Source organism: Grampus griseus (genome assembly GCF_964374135.1).
Source record: "Grampus griseus genome assembly, chromosome: 5".
Taxonomy (NCBI): domain Eukaryota; kingdom Metazoa; phylum Chordata; class Mammalia; order Artiodactyla; family Delphinidae; genus Grampus; species Grampus griseus.
Window position 1 is genome coordinate 68,542,088 of NC_138998.1, and position 23,702 is coordinate 68,565,789.

Consider the following 23,702-nt stretch of genomic DNA (forward strand, 5'->3'; position numbering starts at 1 on the left):
AGATAGCTAAGAAGACTAAAGAAATGTGACAATTAAATGCAATGTAAGAATCTGAGCTGGATCCTCTTTGTTGTAAAGGACATTGCTAGAGATATTGGTCCAACTTGAATTGAGGCTGGATATTAAATAGTAACAATGTATCAATGTCAATTCTCTAAATCTGACAGTTGTAGTTATGTGGGAAAATTTCCTTGTTAGTAGGAAATCAAGCATTTCCTTGTTAGTAGGAAATTAAGCATAAGCATTTGGTGGTGATGGGGCATCATATCTACATTTTACTCTCAACAGTTTCAAGGGAAAATGTCTTTGTGTTGTACTTCCAAATTTTCTGTAAATTTGACATTGTTTCAAAAAAAAGAAAAGAGTAAATTAGATGGAAGATAAGAATAGACACAGAAAGCAGAACAAAGAAAATGAAAAATGGTTAAGAAATTAAAATAAATTTTAAAAATTAGAAACAAAAAGATTTTAAGACAATGATAGATATGGAAGACCAACAGGGAAATGGAATATGGATACTACTGAATCTCAGAAAAAGAAAAATCAAAACAAAAATAAATATTTAAAACTATATCTTAAGAAAGTTTTCTAAAATTTAAAAAAAAAAAGTATTGAATATATAAGCTGAAGTAAAACTCCAGGGAACTGGTAAATATTTCTCAGAGTGGTCAAACCAAAACCTAATCTAATGTGGAATTTCAATGTTAGAGAAAATTTTTTAAAAAACGTGGGAGGGATAATCATAACAGAAGAGAAAATGACATTGGGAGCAAAGCCAACAGTCAAAAATAAGAAAAGGATTTTGAGTGGTTTTCCTTGGCTCTTGATGTGTTTGTTCATAGGTTTATCAATACTGCTGATTTGTTTGTTTGAGGAATCAATGCAGAGTTTGATGTGACTGAAGAATTACAGGTGAGAACATTTTCAAAGTTAAGAAAAACACTAATTCTGTACAACCTGAAGTGTGGAATCTGCCAGCATGTATTACAATTCAGCACGTATTACAAAGCCCAATTCTGATAATTTTTGTTCAGAAATAGTTGAATAGCTTTAATTACTCAACCATATAGAACGTTAACAACCTGACACTAGTAAACTTTTTTGGTGACTTTATTGGGCACAGGGCTGAGATTGAAATTTTTTTGAATAAGAACTGCCCTCATTGGCTATTGTTAAACTTTTAATGGCTTTGGAAATAAGCTGTTACTACAAATTTGATAATGTTTCTTAATGAATTCAACCAAAAATAACAGGGCAGGGCTTCCCTGGTGGCGTAGTGGTTGAGAGTCCGCCTGCTGATTCAGGGGACGCAGGTTCGTGCCCCGGTCCGGGAAGATTCCACATACCGCGGAGCGGCTGGGCCCGTGAGCCATGGCCGCTGAGCCTGCGCGTCCGGAGCCTGTGTTCCACAACGGGAGAGGCCACAACAGTGAGAGGCCCGTGTATTGCAAATAAATAAATAAATAAATAATAACAGGGCAAAACAGTGCTAATGTGTGAAACTTATTCAATACTAAAGTCATTTCATTGACAATTAATATTTGAATCTCAAGTACATTCAAACGGCTTTATACACTTCCCATGATGACCAAAGATAAAAGAAGAAATGAAATTCCATTTCCACACAAATTTGCAGCAGATATATTTCCCAAGTTCAAACTACAGTTCCAGGAGTATTTTCCAGACCTCAGTGTATGAAAGAATGGAACTATCTATGTTCTTATCTTTTATTCCCATATGTGGCCCCACCATACCTCCCGCTTTAAAATTCTCTCTCTACAGCACTTTCCCAACCATCCTCATAATTTTATAAATCCTCTTAACCTTCAAAGGCTTCCCTAAACATCCCAGCCCAAGATTTCTCCCTAAACCCAACTCCTGTAATAACTATTATCTGGTCTTTCATTTGACCCTTTGTGTATTTATCTTTTCTTGCTTATTGTATATCCACCTACACAATCAATATCTCCCCATATACGCTGTAAATTTCTTGAGGGAAAAAGTTACATCTTAGAGTACAATCCACAGCCCCTGCTGGCAATACTTGAAACACTGGAAAATGTTGGTTAACTGCTTGAGCAGGTATTTTTAGTTGCAAACATAAAAGTAATAAATGAAGGACTATGGAAAGACTCATCCACACTTTGCTCTTACAAATTTAATTGAACTCACATTTCCTAGGTATTTACTTACTTTTGGCTAGTCATAGAAATAAACCTGAAATTGTCTCTACTCCCAGAAAATAAAAGGTAAGGTAGAATTATTTCCTGCAGTGGCTCTCAACTAGAGGAAGCTTTGCTCCCCAGAGGACACTTAGCACTATCTGAAGACATTTTTGTTCGTGGCAACTAGGAGGTGCAGGATGCTATTGGCATATAGTGAATAGAACCCAAGGATGCTGTTAGGCACCCTGCAATGCACTGGGCAGCCGTCCACAACAAAGAATTATCTGGCTCAAAATGTCAGTAGTACCAAGGTTGAGAAACTGTAATTTTCTGTGCCAGTGTGGGCTGAGATATATAAAAATAGTTCTCAGTATTTGTTTTCATCTTCTAAATTATGGCATTTTCATATGACTTATTTTTTTATATCTGCGAATCTAGGGCTGATGTTCCCCCCTCCCATTCACCCCCACTTCACTAGACTGTTTGTTAAATGGATAATGAATTATTGAAATGTTAGCCATTCTTCCCAACACATTTGTTTAACACTTGCTTTCTGGAACGACTGACCCTTTAACAATGTAGAAGGACCTTCAGAGATAAGTGCACCATGTGCTTTTTAATATTCAAGACGGTGGCAACTTTTCTTCAAATAACTTCCTATGGGAAATTCTAACATGGAAGGCAGATAAAAATAGAGATGCTCCATTGAGTCAAGGTGAGGGATCCAGAGCCCAACAGCCAGTCCATCCCTAAGGTGGACATTGAGAAACAAACCCACTCAAATTACACTCAAATAACAATCAGGAAAACTGAAGTAGAAAGTGAAAGTAACTAGAATAAAGTCAGAAGACTAGATAGTGGTAGGTCACTAACTGAAGCTGTGTTCATTCATTAAGCACCCTGAAAGACAGGTGCAGAACAAAGGTTCCTATTATGTTGAACTAACCTAATATTATACTATGCTAATATATGTGTGTGTGTTTATATCTGAGCAACTAGGGCTGATTCCCCCCGTACCATATTCACCTCCTATAAACTCCATGTGGCCCCTCGCCACCATGGAAATTCAGGATGAACAAAATCTATGGATCAACTAGCTATAGAGACATTTCTTTATGAATCCTTCTTTCTAGTGAGACAGGTACTTCTGTGAGATCAATTTAGACAGGAAAAAATTTTTTTAAAGTCCTTTAACACCCACTTGCCCTTCTATGTACATAAATGATTCTTAATGCGGGGGAGTGTTGTTGCATAATGGGATTTTGGAATTAGGAGAATGTGTAGTCTGAAAAATCATAGCCTGTAAATTTATTTTTAACCCCCCCAATACCTATAATTTTTGTAATACATACCTCAGAAAGCTTGTCAAAATATTTTTGGCTGGCGGGTGGGAATACTTAGAAGATAGTGATTCTCTAACAAATAATAGGAAAGTAGAAAAGGGACGTCTAAGAGAATCTCACAAGGAGAGGGTGCAGCATGAGGCTTTGTGTTTATAAGAAGACTGCAGGATATTTAAAAGTGGGAGGTAGAACACAGGGAATTTCATGTAATGACCTGGGACCTTTCAACGTTCTACGTAGCTGGTGTTAAAAACAATCGAAGGAGGATTGAGTCTGGGCATCGAATGTTTGGAAAATGAAGCGGCCAATGCCAAAGGCCAGAGATGTAGGCCAGGACCTATACTGTGAAGATAAGGAAACCATTCCTGGGCTCTCTGCTATACTTCTGTTATGATTCTTTCCCACACTATCTGCATAGAAAAACACAAAATGACTGGAAGGTCAGTATGAGGTTGGAGTCATGCTGTGATCTTGTCAGAGTCGCAGGATTATGATGGAAGACATTGCCCCAAAGGTTTCTACCACGAGGTGAACACATAGTAGTCACGAGATCAAATTTAAGTGGATTATACACCCAATCTAGCTTCATGTCACACAAACCCCCAAATGGCTTTTTTCCTCTTAGAATTCTTGTATAAAGAAGCTGAACAAAACTGATGTGTGAGTTAGCCAGGGTCAATGCTATATTTAGCAACTTGAGAGCAAAAACAGTTTCAACTTTCCAGTAAAATCCTTTTGTAAGCAATAGCTTTATAAAATGTCACAAACACAGCTGTGTGGAGGGCACAGAGAGATTTGTACCTATGACCATGAGACTGGCCTTGGGGAACTTACAGAACAATGATGACACCCTGGAGTGAAATTTTTAAAACAAGGGGGAGGGGAAGGATGGGATAAGCAAAAGTGATGTCTTCTCATTAACCTAGCCTATCAGAGCACTGCCCCAAATGTCCATCCACCTCAGTTCATTTGGAGCGCCCGCTGGAGTCTGCAAATTCCATCTACTAGTCATAAAGTGTCATCAATTAATCTTCCCTCGTGTCCAGCTCCTATCTTTGTGTTTATTCTCCTTCTACAGCCAACAACTCTTCATGGAGGGGCTCCTTAGAGGTCACAAATCTCACTCCTCAATTTATAAATGACAAGAGCAAACAAGACCCAGAAAAGGGAAGAGGACAGTCATTCGGTGAATTTCAATAAGCATTATAGAAAGTACCTGCCAACCACCGTAGAAGATCTTGTGTGTTTTCTAGAGATTATCAAGAGGATGAAACCTCCAGCTGACCCAAGAGCTGGACCCTGGCAGTGGGAGGCTCTTCACCCCTCCTCTCGTCCTGGTAATGTATGCTCCGCCCACCATTCCCACACTAGGAGCAAGGATGCAGCCTTGAGAGAGTAAAGTGTTGCTGAGACCATCTGGACTGGATACTGACTGAACCCTGTGAAAGCCTCTATGGAAACTTAAAGATTCTGGGAGGCAGGTATGGAGATCTACTCCTGCAGCCACCGAAGACAAGCCTACCCTCAAATATAAGTTCCCTTGCTTATTAAGTCTGCCACCTACCAACCTGGAGTTTTCTGGCCCTTTCTTCAGCTCTTGCCCTCTGTGTACAGGGGCGAATTTCAGATTTCACTCGGGAAGCTTCCCTGGTTGCGAACCAAGTGTTTTATTTTATTTTTAATAATTCTTATTATCACATGAAATGGAAAGCTTCTTTGCATTTATTCATTCCCATAAATGAGGAAGACCTTGACTCATGATGACAGATATTTGCTTCAGTCTTCCAAGCACAGCCTGTGTTGAGGCTGGAAGAAGCAAGGATCACAAACGAACCTGTTTATTTCAAGATAGCTTTGACAGTCATAACCAAGAAATGCCATCTTGCCCCTTGGGGCCAGCCCTTAAGTCATCACTAAAATCATGTCTTTAATTTACTGATAGCTGGTTTTATAAAATCTGGTTTAAGAGTGTGATTTCTATGAAAAGATTTATGAATGTAAATAATAAATGTATAGGTTTATAAAATGTAAATGGTAAGATTTTATAGAGGTTTAGTCAAAGTTTTAACCAATGACCAGAAAAAATTTTAAATACCATCACATTACAAAAAACCCTAAATTACCAAAATACAGTTCTAAAAATACAAGCTGTTCTATTTACATGTATTTCATTTTTACATCAATGCCTCTGGAAGATCTATTAAAGTTGTTGGTTACCTATCATTAGTAGTTAATTTTTAAATGTAACTAAGTTCCCAACTGCACATTTTTTTCTTTCAAAGACAATACCTCTCTCCCTACATCTTGAAAAATGAGTAGTGTTTTGCTAATAACAGTTCTCCTACTGCCCATTCCTTTGAGCTCAGGAATTAAAATAAATTTCTTTAGCATTTTGCCATATTTGCTTTAATTTTTTGTTGAAATATTTTAACATAAGTTACAGATATATTTCACTCCCTAATACTTCAGCATGCGTCTTTAAATAAGGATATTTTCTTATATAATCACAATACCATTATCATACCTGACAAAGCTTACTAGTAATTCCTTAATATCATACTCAAAAATCCCAAATTGCTCCAAAAAAATTTTTTATAGCTGGTTTGTTCAAATCAGTATCCTCTGAAGGATCATGGATAGCATTTGCTCATTATGTAACTCTAAAACATCTCCTCCCCACTCTCTTTTTGTACCATGGTATTAATTGTTGAAAAGTCCAGACGAGTTGTCTACAAGATGACCTGCCTCCTAGATTTGTTTATTTCCTTGTGGTGCTAGTTGTTTGTCTAGTTTCTGAATTCTGTATGAAGTAGAAGGTGTAAGAAAAATTTGAATAAACTCACTACTGGCAAGAATACTTCATAGGTGATACTGCTAATTCATATTTGGTCCATTTCCTATCCCAGCCGGAAACTTTCCCACAATGGTCATCTCTCTTCTCCCAGGATCTGTCAGTGACAGAAAATTAACTTTCTCTAAATGATCCATCTACTCTGATGAAAAGCTCTGAAGAAAAGTTTAACCCAGGTTCTGTTATTTATGGTTTACCTTTTAACTAAATGAAGATCCTGTATAAATGCACAGAATTTAATCTAAATAATAATAGATACTAATATCAGAGGCAGAGTGGCATAGTAAAATGTTCTTAATTTTGGAAACAGACAAATGGTTTCAAATGTTGGCCCTGCCCTACCACTTAATTGTCTTTGGAACTTTGAACAAGTTATCTAATGTCTGAATTGTGGTTTCCTTACATGTTTAGAGTTATTGTGAGGCGTAAACAGGTTCATGAGTAAAAGCATCTAGCAAGAAGATCTGCACCAGCAAGTATTCAATAAATGTTTGCTGGGCCCCCCACATATGCCAGCGCAATAAATAAGATTTTTTAAAATGACATTCTGCAGAAATGAATACTCTATGTGTGTAAATAGATGGATTTATAAATCTAAAATTGAGATTATTTTGGAAACAGAGGTAATTAATCTTAGACTGTGAAAGCCAGAAAGGCAGGGAACAGCCTCAATTCTGCATTTTACAGATAAGAATGTAAAGTCAAAGAAACAAGGTTTTGCTTCTACCCACACTTAGCCCCCCCTTACGCATCTGTGATAAATTGGTGGAACAGAAGATGGCAGATGAAAAAGGTGCCTTCCCTTCCCAAGCCACATTAAGAATCCATTCGTCCTGAAAAGAGAGGGAATGTGGTCTAGAAATGCAAATATTTTCATCTCAGCTGCGATGCCAAATGACGGCTAAATGTGTCTTTAAAGATATTTGAAAAACAATGCTTTTATACGGGAGATTAATATTTTAGTTTTCTGAAATTTCTTCATTACCCTAAACCACACAGACCCAGGCACATGGACTCCCTGAAGTCTGATGAATGCCAGGACCCAAGTGTGGATTGAAAACCACCAGCCCACACTTAGAAAGCCAGGGTCACACTACATTAGTATGAGTTCAGTGCCATATGGCAAATGCCCTCATTTATTAAACATGCTGCTTTTGAACTTACTGCTAATAGGGTATAATTATAAAATGGGCATAGAGAAAGAAACAGAATTAGTTAAAATTTTTATAGCTTGATTTCTACCACGTATAATGTATGTTTTCTTAAAAAATGAAAAAACGAGATTTTTCCCGTTAATTAACAGAAGGTAGAAATTTAGAGAACTTTAGACATATTGCAAATAATTCTCCATCGGCGAATATTTATTCTAAGCAAGGTTTAGATCATACATTTTTTGTTTACCTAATGAAAATTACAGCGTTAAGAGGTACATTTTCAAAATTGGCTATTTTTCTCAGAGAGGAGCATTAACTACATCGATTCAATCAGTTTAAAACTATATACGTAAAAAAAAAAAAAAAACTATATACGTATTTACCTGATATTAATAAAATAACAGGAACAGGAAATAATGTCCATCCCCTTCCTTTAGTATAGGTAGTAGTTAGTGCTCCATTTCATGGCAAAAAGTTTTACCTGCAGATAAGAATATAGGGATTCTTTCCTTGACCCCCAGTAATGACCAGATGGGGAGTGGAATAGCCACACAAGCAGTCCCTTGGGTGACTCAAAGGAAGAGGTTCTGGAGAGAGCTTATAAAGATGGAGTTCAGTACCTTCCCCGAAGACCACCGCTGAGGTACGGAGCAGCAGGAAGCCCCCTGACCCAGCAGCTGCTGCTAAGCACAGCCTTCCTTTTCCTTCCCGGCCATCCTGTCCAAGGCTGAACTCCAAGTCAGGAAATTTTTCTCAGCAAGGTAATGATCTGATCCAAAATAATCAGCACTTAGCTGTGACCAGCCAATGGGCTTAATCCTTCCAGGAAGTGTTACAAAACACCCTAAAGAAACCTCCAATTCATGATGTGAAAGCGTGTGCGTGTGTGTGTGTGTGTGTGTGTATGTTTATAAGGGGTTGGTGAAGAAGTCACTAGGGGCTCTTCAACGAGCCCCCAAAGCCTCCTCCCTGTTTGCTCACATCTCCACCTGAAAGTAAAATTAGCCACATATACCTGCCTCTCATTTTCCCTGAAATAACTTTGCACAGTAATTTCGGGGACATTCTTATTTTTAAAATATCTGGTCCTGTTTGGCTCCATCCACTCTGAAACCAACCTTTACTTGCATCTTTGGATCTTCCATTTCAGATGAGAAAGCCATACAGTCCAGCATAATCTACTCTTGAAATATGTAAAAACATGTCCCATCAGAGAACTGGAATCCTGTTGAGTTATAGCTTATAAATTCCCACAACCCAAAGAAGCATATGTAGGTAACATTAAAATGATGACTGCTCCCTTGAGGCATTTTATATTATACTTGAAACATTATTTTAACCAACCTTCCAGGCTTCAAAAGGACAGAGGGTTAGTAGGTCAATGATTTGCTTATGTTTCAGACAAGAAAAGGTATCAGACTACGTCTCATTTCTACTCACCTTCAACAAGGTCTGACTTACCAGCCCCAGGTTTACGGTACTGATAGCAAATCCAAGTACTTCCTCTTCCGTATCCAGGGTGCATGCTGCTCCCCCAGCATCCCAAGCTAGAATCCTGAGCACGTCCCCGAATGGAGCAGCTGACATTGTATGCCCAATCCCTAACTAATGACTGTGGCCAGGAAAATGGTTATTTTGATTGGCCTACACCAATCAGGGTGCATGTCTGAAGCTGGGGATTAAGTCATTTCCCAAGAAGGACACGTTATATGGAGGATAGGTAGATACTAGTAGGAAAACTGGAGAAAGGGAAGAATGAATACTGGTTGTTCACTACATAGACATCTGGCCTGAAAGACAACAGCAAGCCCAGGGCTATAGCTACTGAAAATTACTGTTGGGATTACTAATAAGGAAATAGTTTCCAGATTACAAACTAACAAACAACAACAAAATTCCAAGGCCAGTATGTTTCTTTTATTATTATTATTTTTGTTTGACTTAAGATGGTTGAATGATTTCATTTTCATTTATAAGCATTACAATAATTCCCATGCAAAAACCAAGACCGTATATGCCTAATTTCAATCGGCCAAAATCCAACCCGTGAGACTGGACATTCAGGATCAAAATCAAAATGTTGCTTGACCTTTCCAATACTAGACATCACGGTCATCCTTTGAGAGATCGGCAGGCCCCTGACCTCCCAAACACTACAGTTTGCCATGAGTTCATACCAAAACAGGGAGCCAATCGATGCCTTGCAGCACCTAAACCTGGCAAGTAATTTCATTCATGAAGACAGGACACCTCTACACCAAGGCTGCCACCCACAGTTATCTCCTGGTTCCTGCTCTATAGAAAAATCTGCTTTTGAACAAGCATGGTATCTTCTATGTGGTGACTGATATTAATTTTTCCTTCCAGTTTTCCTCAAAACTCTCAGTAGAAGCAAAGAGACTTTACAAAAAAGCTTACCTCTATAATGTCAAAAGAAATACAGTTGACCCATGACTAATGCAGGGGTCAGCGGCACCGACCCCTGTGAGGTTGAATATCCACATATAACTTTACAGTTGACCTTCTATTCACGATTCCAAATCCATATATTCAACTAACACATTTAGTGGAAGAAATCCGTGTATAAGTGAACCCACGCAGTTTAAACCCGTGTTGTTCAAGGATCAACTGTACATACAAAGACAACTACTGTATCAAGCATGTACTTTCCCCAGCTTCAGATAAAGTCACTTAGCAGATATAAAGCTTTAAAAATTTCTCAGTAAGATAGGAACCAGGAATATCAAGGAGGGCAAAACAGGACCCCACAATTAAAGAACTAAACAAATACAAAGAATCATTCTGTTGATGAAGACAAATGGGCTAAATGAAGAAATGACAGCATTTCAACAGTGGATGTCAATTTATATTGAAATACACGCATTGGAACTCCGACAATGGCAAAAATCTCATTAGTGCAAATAACAATTATAATGGTATATTCTTTAATAGGATTTAAATAAGGCTTCAAATAATTACACACACTAAAACTACCATTTGGAAACCTTAATTCTATCTGGAAAGTTGTCAAAGACACCCTTCCAAACCATCCAAAGTTCTGATTTAAGGACAATTACATTCAATGAAGTTGCTCCAAACACAATTTATAGCATTACCACTTTCAAAGTCTACATTGTTTGGCAGAGAGGGAGAAAATACCCCGGCCACTGGTCGAAAGAAATAAATCCAACTAACGTACCAGGTAGTTCCCAGGTTCAGATGATTTTCAAATATCTGTGGTGATGAACGCTCATTAAAAAAAATAAAGACAAAAAAAGGAAAACAAAAAAATAAGAGAATCCTGAAGCATGAGAAAGAGATTTGTTTCCCCACTCCCATGAACAAAAGTATGAAAGCACAAAGTATGAAACAGAAAAAAGTGAGAGAATTCATGGGTATTTTCATCTATGGCTCAAGTTCTCCTTAAAAAAAACAAAAACCAAACACCAAAACAATGTGTAATAACTACAAAAAGTAAACAACAAAATCAGAGGCAGAATATGAAATAGTAATATACTGTTTCAGAGCCTGCACCATCCTGCAGAACCAGGAAACTTAAAATGTGTTCTTAACAGATCCAACCTAGGCTGGATATGTAAAAAACAGAAAGACGGCATCACAAACCACACTACATATTATGAGAGTTTTAGAACCAGAGGGGAAAAAAAGGCAGCAAAAACGCTCAGAAAAATTTATCATCAATTCTGAAATGGGGCCTTGTCACATCATCAGGGTTAATGAAGACGGAGATCGACTTCCCCGGGTTCTCAGTCACTAGTTGCTGCAGTTTTTTGGCCAGACGGTCATCGGGCTGGTTGGGGTCCCCTCCATCGGACTGCGGGGAGGGGATGGTAGTGGTGCTCCCTCGTCTCTGGAGCTCCAGTGTCAGCCGGTTGGCTGCCTTGACGTGCTCGATGGCGGTGCGCAAGTGCTCCGCCGGGTCTGAGCGGACGGAGGAGAGCTTCCGCGCGTGGAGCATGACCGTCTCCTCGGACAGGTGCTCCAGCATGTTGCACTGCGGGATGAAGTAATTGGGACACATCTTGTTGACCAGACAGTGTTGCAGGTCATCAATGAGGCCCAGCAAAAAGTGGGCTGCATAGTCTTCTTGGGCCAAATAGTTGGCAGGAAGTCTGTCGCAGGCCCAGAGCATCATGCTCCGCAGGTGATAGGGGCTGATAGCCTTGGGCCGGGACAGGAGTTTAATGATGATGGCTTTGCAGGCCTGGTAGGCCTGCATGAGGCTGCTGGAGATGCACTTCTTCAACTGCACCTCACTCCTGGCAAAGGACAGCCGCCACTCATTGTCCTTCTTTCCCTTGTAGGAGCAAGCAGGCACCAGGTAAAACCCACTGATGACTTCTTCCTCGGTGATCTTCCCATCCCAAAAGTGGTTCTCCATTAGCCAGCTCTGGGCCACTGCCGGCCAACCCTTGAAAGAGACCACTGGGACGATATCGTACAACATGCGACTGCTCCCCACACCCAGAATGATGGAGATGATGGTCCCATTCTTTTCTACCTTTTCCACCTTTGGCATCCCTCGCTGGGGTTTCTTCTGTATCTCTGACAGGACGATGCTGATGGAGTCATAGAACCAGTCAGCCACTTTGGTTGGGGAGAAGAAGTAGTTGGTGGCACCATTGATGTGATCGACGATGGTGCAACAGTCTTTCCACTTACTGATCGTCCCCTCGTCAAAGAGCCGAAGGCTCAGCCAGGAGTGGCACAAGGCTGAATGGCGCATATCCAGCGTCACAGGCTGATTACGGTCGTGAAGCTTCAGGGCTGGCACCAGAAGAGTGAAGTCCATATCATAGTCGGTCCCTCGGGCATAGACATTAAGCTCATCTAAGTCCAGGTCTACCACGCCTTCCCGGACTCCTCCGGAAAGCAACAGATACTCATTGGCCACTGGAAGTTTTTGGTCCAGCTTTTGCACCATTCCTAAAAACAGAAGGAGAAAACACTGTTACAGGAAGCACAGATACAAGAGTCTTATGCATCAATCGAGAATGTGCTGAGCTTCTAAGAGCCACTGTTCGTTATCAATACAAAACCAGATCTTAGGCTGCTGCACGGACCCAGCCAACAGTACGTTGTTCATTTTCATCGGTGCTAGAATCCATCCTTTTCCAAATGGGAGAATTATGCAGATTCTTCTCTCATGGTGAAAGCAGTATCATTTTCAATCATAAACCAGGGCTCCTCTTCCCCCAGTCATCACCTCGGTTAATGGCACTGCCATCCACTCAGTCACCCAGGCTGAAAAACCTTAGTAAGTTTCAAGTCTTACTTGCCTTTCTACTGCCAAATCTTATCTATATAGCCTCTGCGACATTTCTTGTTCCTTCCCTGTTCTCCTTCTCTGCTGCCATCATATAACGCCTGGCTCTTCCATCTCTTGCCAAAGCCGTCTCTCTCCCTCACATCCTCACCCTGCTTAACTTTCCTCTGTTCTGATGATTCTCAATGTGGGCTGTGGACACTGAAAGTAAGACACTTTCAGAGGACAGTGAGGTCATGACTCCTTTCATAATGCTAATACATTATTTGCCTTTTTCACTGTGTTGACACTTGAGCTGACCTTTAATGGTACAAAAGTAAAGAAGGGAAAAATTGCTGGTGCCTTAGCATTAGTCAAGACAGTGGCACCAACTGTACTAACAGTCATTTGATTCTTTTTTTTTTTTGCGGTACGCGGGCCTCTCACTGTTGTGGCCTCTCCCATTGCAGAGCACAGGCTCCGGACCCACAGGCTCAGCGGCCGTGGCTCACGGGCCCAGCCGCTCCGCGGCACGTGGGATCCTCCCAGACCAGGGCACGAACCCGTGTCCCCTGCATCGGCAGGCAGACTCTCAACCACTGCGCCACCAGGGAAGCCCCGTTTGATTCTTTTTTATTGGCATGCACTAGCAGTTAAAAATTAGTAATAATCCAGTTTCACTTAAAATCCTTAATGGAAAAGAAAACTGGATTAATTTTGTTGAATCTCAACTTTCAAACCTCCTTTTTATGTGACAAAATAGGAAGTAACCATAAGGCACTTCTGCTGCATACTGAAATACAAACTCTGTCTTCAAGAAAAGCACTCATGTTTGAGTTGGAGGCTAAATGAGCTGCTTTCTTCGTGGAACGCCATTTTTAATTTAAAGAATTACACATAAACTATGGGTATTTAGACTTCAGTATGTAACAGACATTTTCTTAAAAACTGAACAAATTAAGACTGACTTCACAAAAACAACTGAAATATTTATTGCCAATGAAAACATCAGACCTTTCAGGAAAAAAGCATTATTTTAGAAAACTTATCTCCTGCACCATAAACTTAACATCTTCCCAAATTGTATACTTTTCTTTTTTTCTTTTTCTTTTTTTTTTTTTTTTTTTTGCGGTACGCGGGCCTCTCACTGTTGCGGCCTCTCCCGTTGCGGAGCACAGGCTCCGGACGCGCAGGCTCAGCGGCCATGGCTCACGGGCCTATCCGCTCCGCGGCATGGGGGATCTTCCCGGACCGAGGCACGAACCCGTGTCCCCTGCATCGGCAGGCGGACTCTCAACCACTGCGCCACCAGGGAAGCCCTAAATTGTATACTTTTCTAATGAGATTGGTGGTGATAGAACAAATGTGACTTTTAGGGATGATATTATGAGCTCTTTGAGAGTGAGAACCATGTCTCAAGATGTATGAAGCAGCCACAGGGGTCCGCTCCCAGTAGGCACACAATTGAAGCTATGACTGAATGACAAAGGAACAAACAGATGAAATTAATAGGCTTAAATATGAAATACATAAAGGTGAGACGGAAATGACTGTTCCACGACCAACATACAAATTTACCTTCCCTGCTTCCTGTCTTTTTATTATGGATTTACCTGTGCTTCATTATCTGATAAACTACCAGCATCACTCCGTGACTTATTTAACAACTTTTCCTGAAAGATCGAAAAGAATGACCACAAATTATGATTCCATTAGTCATTGTAGTTACTTTTAATCAGCATAGTTTTCTATTCATAAGGCAATACCAATGCAAATAAATAAACCATGTATATGTGTCTATGCTCCCACTATATTTCAGAATCTGACACTCTGATAAAAATGTGCTCTTTTTCATTCTTTAAAATCCTATTTTCCAAACAACAAAGAGCGAACGATCACTTTCTTTTTAAAGCAATCAATAAGTTATCCAGCATTAAAGAATCAACAATTCATCAGAAAGAGAATTCAGTGTACCCGATTTTTTGGGGGGGGTTGTGCTGTTTCTCACGCTCCCTGTGCTGTGATGGGGCACCCAGATCCCTCTTCAATAAAGACTTCTTGTCTCAGCTGCTGAGGCTGTCAGTGCCTATCCCTCAAGGATGGTCTGACCGCAAAGAGCCACCTCAACTAAGACCGTGGGCTGTGGTTAGGGTAGGAGGTAAACATCCCGTAACCAATCAGTGTGGAAGTGCCCCAGTTCAGGGTACTCTGATGAGTCCCCGGCACCCAGAGTTCCCACTGGGGCCTGCTGAGAAGGACACCACACTTCTCCCTCCGCCTGACCCTGCTTCCGCCCCCTCCGTTGCACAGGTGCAGATCCCAAGGGTGCTCCTTTGTAAATATCCTCACTCCATCTCAGGGGTTGCTTCCTGAGGAACCCAATCTAAAACACTACATACTAACCCAAGCAGCCTTCACTACAAATCAGCAGTGAACAATTTATTTTCCTTTTAAAAGTGGTTTTTAAAAGCCAGACAGCAACCAGTGTGGAAACTGTAACACCGAGAAAAAGATTCTTTTCTCAGTTGTCATCGTGTTTCAGCATTAACCTCATCTTTACAAAGTAATAGCTCCTACCACCACAAGTTTTGGCTGTAGCTCTAAGAGGATAAGATGGAACTTTCAGAATCCCGAGCAGGTGGTGAAAATCACTTTTACTATTTTACAGGCTCACGTGGAGGTACAGATACTTTCAAAAGGAAACATTTGATCTTGAAATAATTTACTCATTATTTCATATATTGTTTCATTCCAGCATCTGGAGCGCCCCAAACACACCTGGGGAAAACCGTGACATGCTGGGTTGTAGGTAGTAAATAAGATCTGAATTGATTAGTAGTATTGTTATATGGGCACTACATAATTGTCCCCTCTTAGGCATAAATAACTCAAAATTATATACATCTTTTTCTCCTAGACTGGATCCAACTGGCTCTGAGCACACTAGCCAGAACCTGTCTACACAACCAGAATAACATGTGTAGTAATGGGCTGGGGATAACTTGTTTACAAACGTGTCACTGAACTTTGCCTTGGATTGCCACAGTTTTGTTCCGATAATTACAGGTGAGAAAAAAAGCTAAAATTCCTTTCTGCCCTCTACTGGATTAAAGAAGAAGTTTTAACATATTTTCACTTGTTAGAATATTCCTCTTTCCTCCCAATTGCTGCTTATGCACCTAAAATGTTGACCCTTCTTTCAAAAGAGCCGTATAAAGTATTTGGCTAAATTCTAATATTCAGGGGTTAGGATAATGTTGGACATTTCTTATTCCTTTAAAAAGGGCAGACAGAACTTGAGCAGTAGTGAGAATATAGCTGAAGCTCATTTGCTAAGCTCCTAAGAGTTAGCAACAAAATCCGTAAGGCCACACTGTTCCGGAGGCGGATCCCCTGAGACCTCCACATTTACATTTAGCCTGCCTGAGCCCATTAGTCTACAGTTTTACAGATTATTTGGTAGCACAAATTGGAGCCTTCCCCAGAACTGCACAAACTCAAAGGCCCTCCTTGAAAACTTTCCTGGGCTAAGTTTAAGTAAAAATCAGCTGACATTAGCTGTCATCCCAGATGGGTTGCCAGGCAACTAAAACACAGGCAGGGTCTGAGAGGGAAAAAAAATTCTACTGTACACTTTGGCTGTAGGCATTAGTTCCAACAGATGCCATCTCTGAACTGATCTAAGGTTTTTTTGTGTGTAATTACAGGAGATTTGTGTGATATCAAGTGCCTCTGGCTGTTTAGCTATTAGTAAATTATTGGAAACAGTGGGAACAAAAGAAAGGTTGAACACACACCATTGAGCTTGTTAGCAGCAGAGAAAAGGAGAGGTGGAGAAGTAGCTTATTCCCCTGGGCGGGTCTCTTCTTTTCAGGAAAGAACTGGCATATGTTTGCTCTTAAAAACACAAAGCAAAAGTGCCTCCCAGCCTCCCTTCCTGTAACTGATTCCTTGATTTCAGTTTATTTCGTAGTATCTACTTATGAAGACCTTAAAACTACTGTTTTAGGTACTGGGGCCCCAAGTTTAAGGAATGAGTTCCCTATCATCCACTTAGTTCTTTGCTGACTGCCTTCAGAACATCAAGTGAAAAACTGAAGTCTGTCCTGGACTCCCTTGTATTCTAGAGAACAAAACTTTATCACATTCTGTTGAATTCAGATTACTAATTCCCATCACTCAAACGTATAATGCCAGCTGGCTGACACCAGAGCACAAGAACTAAGTATCATTTGTCCTCTCCCATCTTCACAGCTTCCCTCAAGTACATCTATGAGAACTCAATTAGTAAATGGATAAGTGAAATTAGTACTTATATAGATTGCTTTAAAAAAATCAATTCTTAACTATGTTGAAGAGATAAAGATCTATCAAAGAGAGAAGACTTTTACGTCTTGTAATTAAAGCTACAGAATACATTTTATCTCTGTATATATCTTTGACTATGTATATAAAAAAGATTTCTATGTAGATAAAAAAGACCTGAATATCTCAATAATATTCATTGCTTCATAAAAAAAGTGTTACCTTTTTCACCTCAACTCATGTGAAACACCAATAACAGTGCCTTTATGGCACTGATCCTTAATAGTAGGAAGGGTACAGAATGGGATGATTTTGCAAAGTCCTTCTGTGATTTTGACACATTCCCTTAGGGTAGCAGTCTCCTTAGCTGTTAATAAACAATATAAACCTTCCTGTAAAAATATTATCATCTATGTTTCAAATATTTTTGTCAAACTTATTTGATAGTCTGAGCAACATTCTAAAAAGTAGGCATGGCCATCTTCTTCTAAAAAAGTCACCAATCTATGAGATTTTTAATGACTTCAAATTGGGGAAAGTTTTTTCATTTTCTTTATTCACAGCCAGAAATCATCTATATGAAGTCCCTCACTTTATAGGCGAAAAACTGAGTTCAGAGAGGAGAAATAACTCATTCAAGGTCACACAGCCCTGGGGACAGATTCACAGCATTGCCTTTAATTCCCATATCTGTTGTGACGGTCAGAGTGGCAAATGCACACTGTTCTCCCTATGACAATGACCCGACTTGACATGAACGTAGAATGGCTGGGAAGGAAAGTAGCAGAGGTCTCAAGGCCAAGTGCCAGCTTTGCACTTTTGTTGGTCACAGCTTTCGTGTGACCTTGGACCATCAGCAGAACATGCCCCATCATCCACATTTATCAGAAGGAAGGATGCACCTGACCTGTCTTACAAGAAGCTACCCATATTCCCAAATAAATACACTATAAGACACAGGAAATACAGAAGCAAGACACCAGTGGAGCTTCCTAGCTTTTCAATTATCTGCTGAATGATCATTAATATTAAAAATTTTATAGTATGTTTCATAAGTCAAAGAGTCTGTTTTATTTGGCATAACTTCTGAGACAACTGCAGGTAATGTTATTTAAACTTTTTAGAGACCTGATTAATTCACGTATGGTAATAACCTATTGACCAAATATATATAGTAACAGGACTGATTCAAAAGATGCCTCCTCAAAGAAGTCTTCCTTGATCTTTTCGCATCTTGACACTAATAATGTCTGCGAGAACACTGGAGTCAGAGCAAGACAGGCTTGGGTTTGAATCCTGGTTTTGTCATTTACTACTTAAGTAAGCCTGACAAGTTATTTAACCTCTCTGAGCTTCCAATTCCTCATCTATTCAAAATGAACAAATAAAACCATAAAACCGCTCTTCTAGGGTTGATATGAAATGTCTAAGCACACTGTAGATATTTAGTTCCTTTTCCCCATATAGTCTTCCCTTTCTCCACCATCTATAAAACTGGCTTGGCCAAACAACTCCTATTCCACAGAGTTGATAATCTATCGAAAGCCTCTAAGCACGTGTAAGGCCTACAAAACATGTTAGATGAAGGGAAACGAATGGAGCACCCTCTCCTCCAGCCGCACCCAGACTGAAGCTAGCCCAGGGATGCCTCCTCTAGTGGCTGCCATCGGGTAGCATGGTGCACAGCCTGGCCAGTAGAAGGCTGGCTGGATTCCAGCCCTTTCGTGTTCCCTCAGAACAAGTGCCCTGCAAAATGAACAACCTACACACCCCTGTGAAGGACCCTGATCTGAATTCTTACCCTAGCACTTTCTACACCTATAATCATAGTGGGTTGTATTCATGGCTTATTGTCCCTCCTTAATGAGATAACAACATCTGGCACAGTAATTGGCAGAAAGTGTCAGTAAATGAAAGATGCTCTCGCAGTCAACAGTCTATGAGCTCCTGCAGTCAAGGTTTTACTACTGCAGGGGCTAATACAGACTTTGGGATTAGAAGGCAACTGTGGGTTGGGTGCATCATTTAGCTCAGTCAACTTGACCACATCATCAGTCACAAATTGGGAATCATGAGATTTGCCATATAATGTAATAGAAAATACTACCAGCATATCTCTATAAAATCATCCAAAAGTCAGGTTGGAAAAAAAAATAAGCCTGTCTAATCTTTCATTATTTTCTTTCTTAAAAATTAAAACTCAAGTTCTAAAAATTGGTGGGCTTTGGCAAAGTTTACTAAGCTATTTTGAACAGAATGAACATGAGTCACACCTGGACTCAAGTCCGATTCATCCAGGACCAACCTAATTAAACAGTTTCCTTAAATGACACTGGGGAATAACAATTAAAAGTTTGCTGGGGGGGGGCTTCCCTTGGTGGGGAAGATACCATGTAGACTGCTGTAGCCACCGACGACCGTGCCATGTGGGCCCCATAACAGGTGCAGGAAGAAATCCAGGGGAGTATTTATTATGTTCCAGTGGAGGAGGCTGTTCTTCCCTCTCATCTGTTTTACTCTGTCATTTCTAATCTGCAACCCAGCTGCTATCACAATCCCCCAACCAACTCCACCGATTTTAAAAGAAGAGATCACAGTAGTAGCAGATCACATCAGAATAAAAGAAGGACTGACTTTACAAAGCACACTTTCAAAGTATGTACATCTCATGTCAAGGGCTCTCTGAGAAGGGCACAAACATTGATTGGCTCTACTATGCATTAAGGTATAGGCTGAATGTCTCACCTATGTCTTTTCCTTCTATCCTCTTGGCACTTGGAAGTAGGTCATCCTGTCCCCATTTTACAGATGAGGAAATCAAGATAAATAACAGTCGAATAAATTGTTCATGGCCATAAAAACTGAAATGGGATGAAAATTCAGGTTCATTCCATACTCTTTTCACTACCCCAGTGATGCTTTCCAGCATTAAATGGGCTCTCCTGAGAGGATAAATAATTTAATATCTTTGGACCTTTAAAATTGCCACATGAAACACTGTAAGAAACAGTTAGTGGAAGCTTATTTCTCTGTCCAAAAATAAAACAAATTCTATTTTGGAGTAACATGATTTTTTTTTTTTGTTTTTTTTTTTTTGCGGTACGCGGGCCTCTCACTGTTGTGGCCTCTCCCGTTGTGGAGCACAGGCTCCGGACGCGCAGGCTCAGCGGCCATGGCTCACGGGCCCAGCCACTCTGCGACATGTGGGATCTTCCCGGATCGGGGCACGAACCCATGTCCGCTGCATCGGCAGGCGGACTCTCAACCACTGTGCCACCAGGGAAGCCCTAAAATGATTTTTAAAGCAGATTAAAAGCTCATTTTAGCAGTCCCTGGGAAATGAAGTATTATAAGCAGAATGGGTCAAGGATTATAGGAAAGACAAGATTATAAATGACTTCTTTATTTTTTAAAAAAGTATCTAGTGCTGCGACACACAGCCCTGTGTGCGTGCACGTATGTGTGCTGCATATTTAACTCAGACAATTCTGAAAGAGCATTCCAGAAGTATTTTAATTCCAAGGGAATCCTTGGAATTCTTTCAGTCCCCCCAAGACAAACTCTGAAAATGTTCCTATATATTCAGATGCATAGTTTAATTTGCTTACTTTAATCCAACAGCAAAGCCTAAATTTTAAAGTCCTATCCCCTAAGTTTTTACTACTAGACTGGGGGGACAGAGAGTGGCTGAGAACATCATTACCAAGGGAAATACTAACCACAAAGCCAGAAGCTGTTACTGAGTTGTAAATCTTTTTCATTTGTGGACACAGCAGTATCTACCACCGTCACTTTTTTCCTCTGTGCAAAACTCAGCTCAGGCACACTGAGCCACGGGGAAAGAAACATGACGAATTCTGTGCCTTCTCTAAAAAAAAAAAAAAGCAACCCAAACCCAAATCAAACCTAAACAACCTGTTATCCTGAGTCTCAATAAGAGATATGCCCGCTGTGACTCAGCAGCCTGAGAAACTATGTCACTGTTGATTAAAAAGGGACTCCACAGTGTAGAGTAGTGTAGCTGTGGTCTACACGACACACTCAGATTTGCTACATTAGCTCAAAAATGGTTGCAATTTATATAAAGACCCAGCTAAAGGATTTTAAAACTTCATTGGCTAGCTGAAGTCCTGCCTTAAAATTAGTTTACTTTGGAAATGTTCAATCATACAGAAATGTAGAGATAATAGTACAATGAATCACCATGAACCCACTACTCAGCTTCAACAATTATGCTTGCCATTCTTGTTTCATTTATTCACACACTTTTGGCTGTAGTTCTTTAAAGCAAAGGCCAGATATTATACCATTTCACCCATAAAACACTTCAAAATGCTTGTCTAACTGACAAAACCTTTTAAAACTGTAACCACCATTTTCATATCTAAAGGAGATTTTAAATGATTACTTATTATTATTATTGACTTCACTGATTTTACCTTTTTCCTAATATGCGTGAATACATGAGCGTGTATGTGTACGACAGGCTGTTGATGCCCTGCACCTGCAGCCACGGTAGGTGGTTTCCTGTGAGATGGCAACTTCCCTCCTTAAGGCCAATGTTTCTGCTCCTTGGCCTGAGGGTCATCTCTGCTCTGGCACCACTGGGAAGTGCAGGGGAGTTCATGCAGGAGAACTGACTTTAATCCAACAGCAGGGGAGAGCAGGAATCAGTAGACAAGTGCCCCGCTTCCCCAGACTCTGGTGGGACAATTCTGAGTTCTACACAACTTCCCAGAGGGTCCCACAAGATGAATCTGCTCATGAACAGTCGTGCTTCTCACAATCACCTCCCAAGTGAGCTACCACATCAAGAGTTGACTGGAATCTTCAAGTGTGAAAATTTTCAGTGATAATACTTGGATTGACACTGTCAGTCTGACGCTGTTATTTCCTGACATGATGAGAGACCCCAAAGCCACTATATCTGCAACCTAGGGACTCCTATTACATACTCAGAAGAGATGGAAGGGAGAAACTAGGAGCCTGTTAATAAGCTGACTATATAAACTACATGGTAACTACCTAAAGGCATCTCCTCTTGTCCTGAGAATAATTTAACTCTAGGACATTTTCCAAAGCACCAATTTGCAGCCAACAACCTTAGCCAGAGATTTTTTTAAAGCTACTATATAATTACAGTGTGAGCTAAGATCATAATCTAATACCTGATTTTTAAAAAGGATTGTAACAATGCATTTTTCCTTTGATGCCCGAGAACAGAGCAGGTAAATAAACGGATTCCGTCTTATAAAACAATTCCCAATAACTGCCAGAAGGTGGCGCCCACACTCCATTCATTTACTAAGAGTTTTTGGAACCAAAGTCATAAAATCCTCCAAAGAAAGCTCTAGGGAAACAGGCTTAGCAAAGGGCTAAGACTTGATAAGACTATATTAAAGCACCACTCCGGGGCCTATTCGCCCTCAGCGACTCAAAACCTTGTCTTTTGGTCTCCCGGAGGAAATCTGGTTATTCGGGAGCTGATGTGCTCCACCTAGGTGGAGCCCAGGCTGAAAGATGCTTTGTCTGGGCAGGCAACATGGTTGGCAAACGATTCTTAAGAGTATATTGAAGGGGCTTCCCTGGTGGCGCAGTGGTTGAGATTCCGCCTGCCAATGCAGGGGACATGGGTTCGTGCCCCGGTCCGGGAGGATCCCACATGCCGCGGAGCGGCTGGGCCCGTGAGCCATGTCCGGAGCCTGTGCTCCGCAACGGGAGAGGCCACAACGGTGAGAGGCCCGCGTACAGAAAAAAAAAAAAAAAAGAGTATATTGAAGACCTTGTTGCAAAGTACAGTTTCAGCTCTCATCGGTTGCAGCTGAGATGAAAACAAAACAAAACAAAAAACCATGAATAAAGCTTCAGGTGCCAGGAATAAGGGCGAGAGAAGGCAGAGTAAACAGTTTTTGATGGTATGAGGTTTAAGGCACCGCTCTTGCTGCAAAACTGTTTCATTCTGACTACAAATAACACACTCCAAGATTTCAGGAGCCAAGATGGAATCGATTTTTTTTAAACCTGGCTTCAATCAATAAATAATCCAAATAAACACTGCCTTACTTTGTATGATGCTTTGCAGTTCCCAGATCCTTTTCTCATTTGTTCCCAGCAATAATGCTGTGAAGAACACTAGAGTTCTCATTGTACAGGCGTGGAAGCTGGCTCTTGACAGCTAAGTGACTAGCCAAGATAAGCGTACAAAATATTCACAGAGTTCTTTGGCCTGAACAAGATTAAAAACTAGTCTGATCACATACAATTATTTTGAAAGAAGGAAGGGCGTGTTACTTGGGGTCTTTACCAGGTTATCAATTTGTTTCTTACAGAGTTAGCAGAAGGAGAAAGAAAGGGCTGAAAATGTAAAGTTTGCTCTGCCAGGGGCAATCTATGGATGATACACCTAGAGGTCTGAGTTACACCTAGACTGACTGGGTTACTGACAAAATGCCCCTCTTTCCTTAACTACACCTGCTAAACAAACACACATCATTCCTAGAAAATAAGTCGTCTTTAAGTTTCAAATAATGAGATACCTAAAATTAGTAATTAATCATCCACATATTGTTATAACACGTATTATTAGCAATGACCCCCTTGTCTCTATTGGCTTTATCT

General features: G+C 40.4%; 1 protein-coding gene across 1 annotated transcript in view; it reads right to left on the reverse strand.

Annotated features, from left to right (window-relative positions):
- Positions 1–9,453: 9,453 nt before the first annotated feature.
- The window catches only part of MB21D2 (Mab-21 domain containing 2), a gene marked incomplete at its 5' end in the record, with an annotated part of 103,287 nt that continues 89,038 nt past the window's right edge, over positions 9,454–23,702 (reverse strand). Inside the window, one exon of the mRNA XM_082655595.1 lies at positions 9,454–12,460. Within this exon, the coding sequence (XP_082511721.1) occupies positions 11,196–12,460 (1,265 nt within the window). The 3' untranslated portion in view covers positions 9,454–11,195. The remainder of the gene's footprint in view (positions 12,461–23,702) is intronic.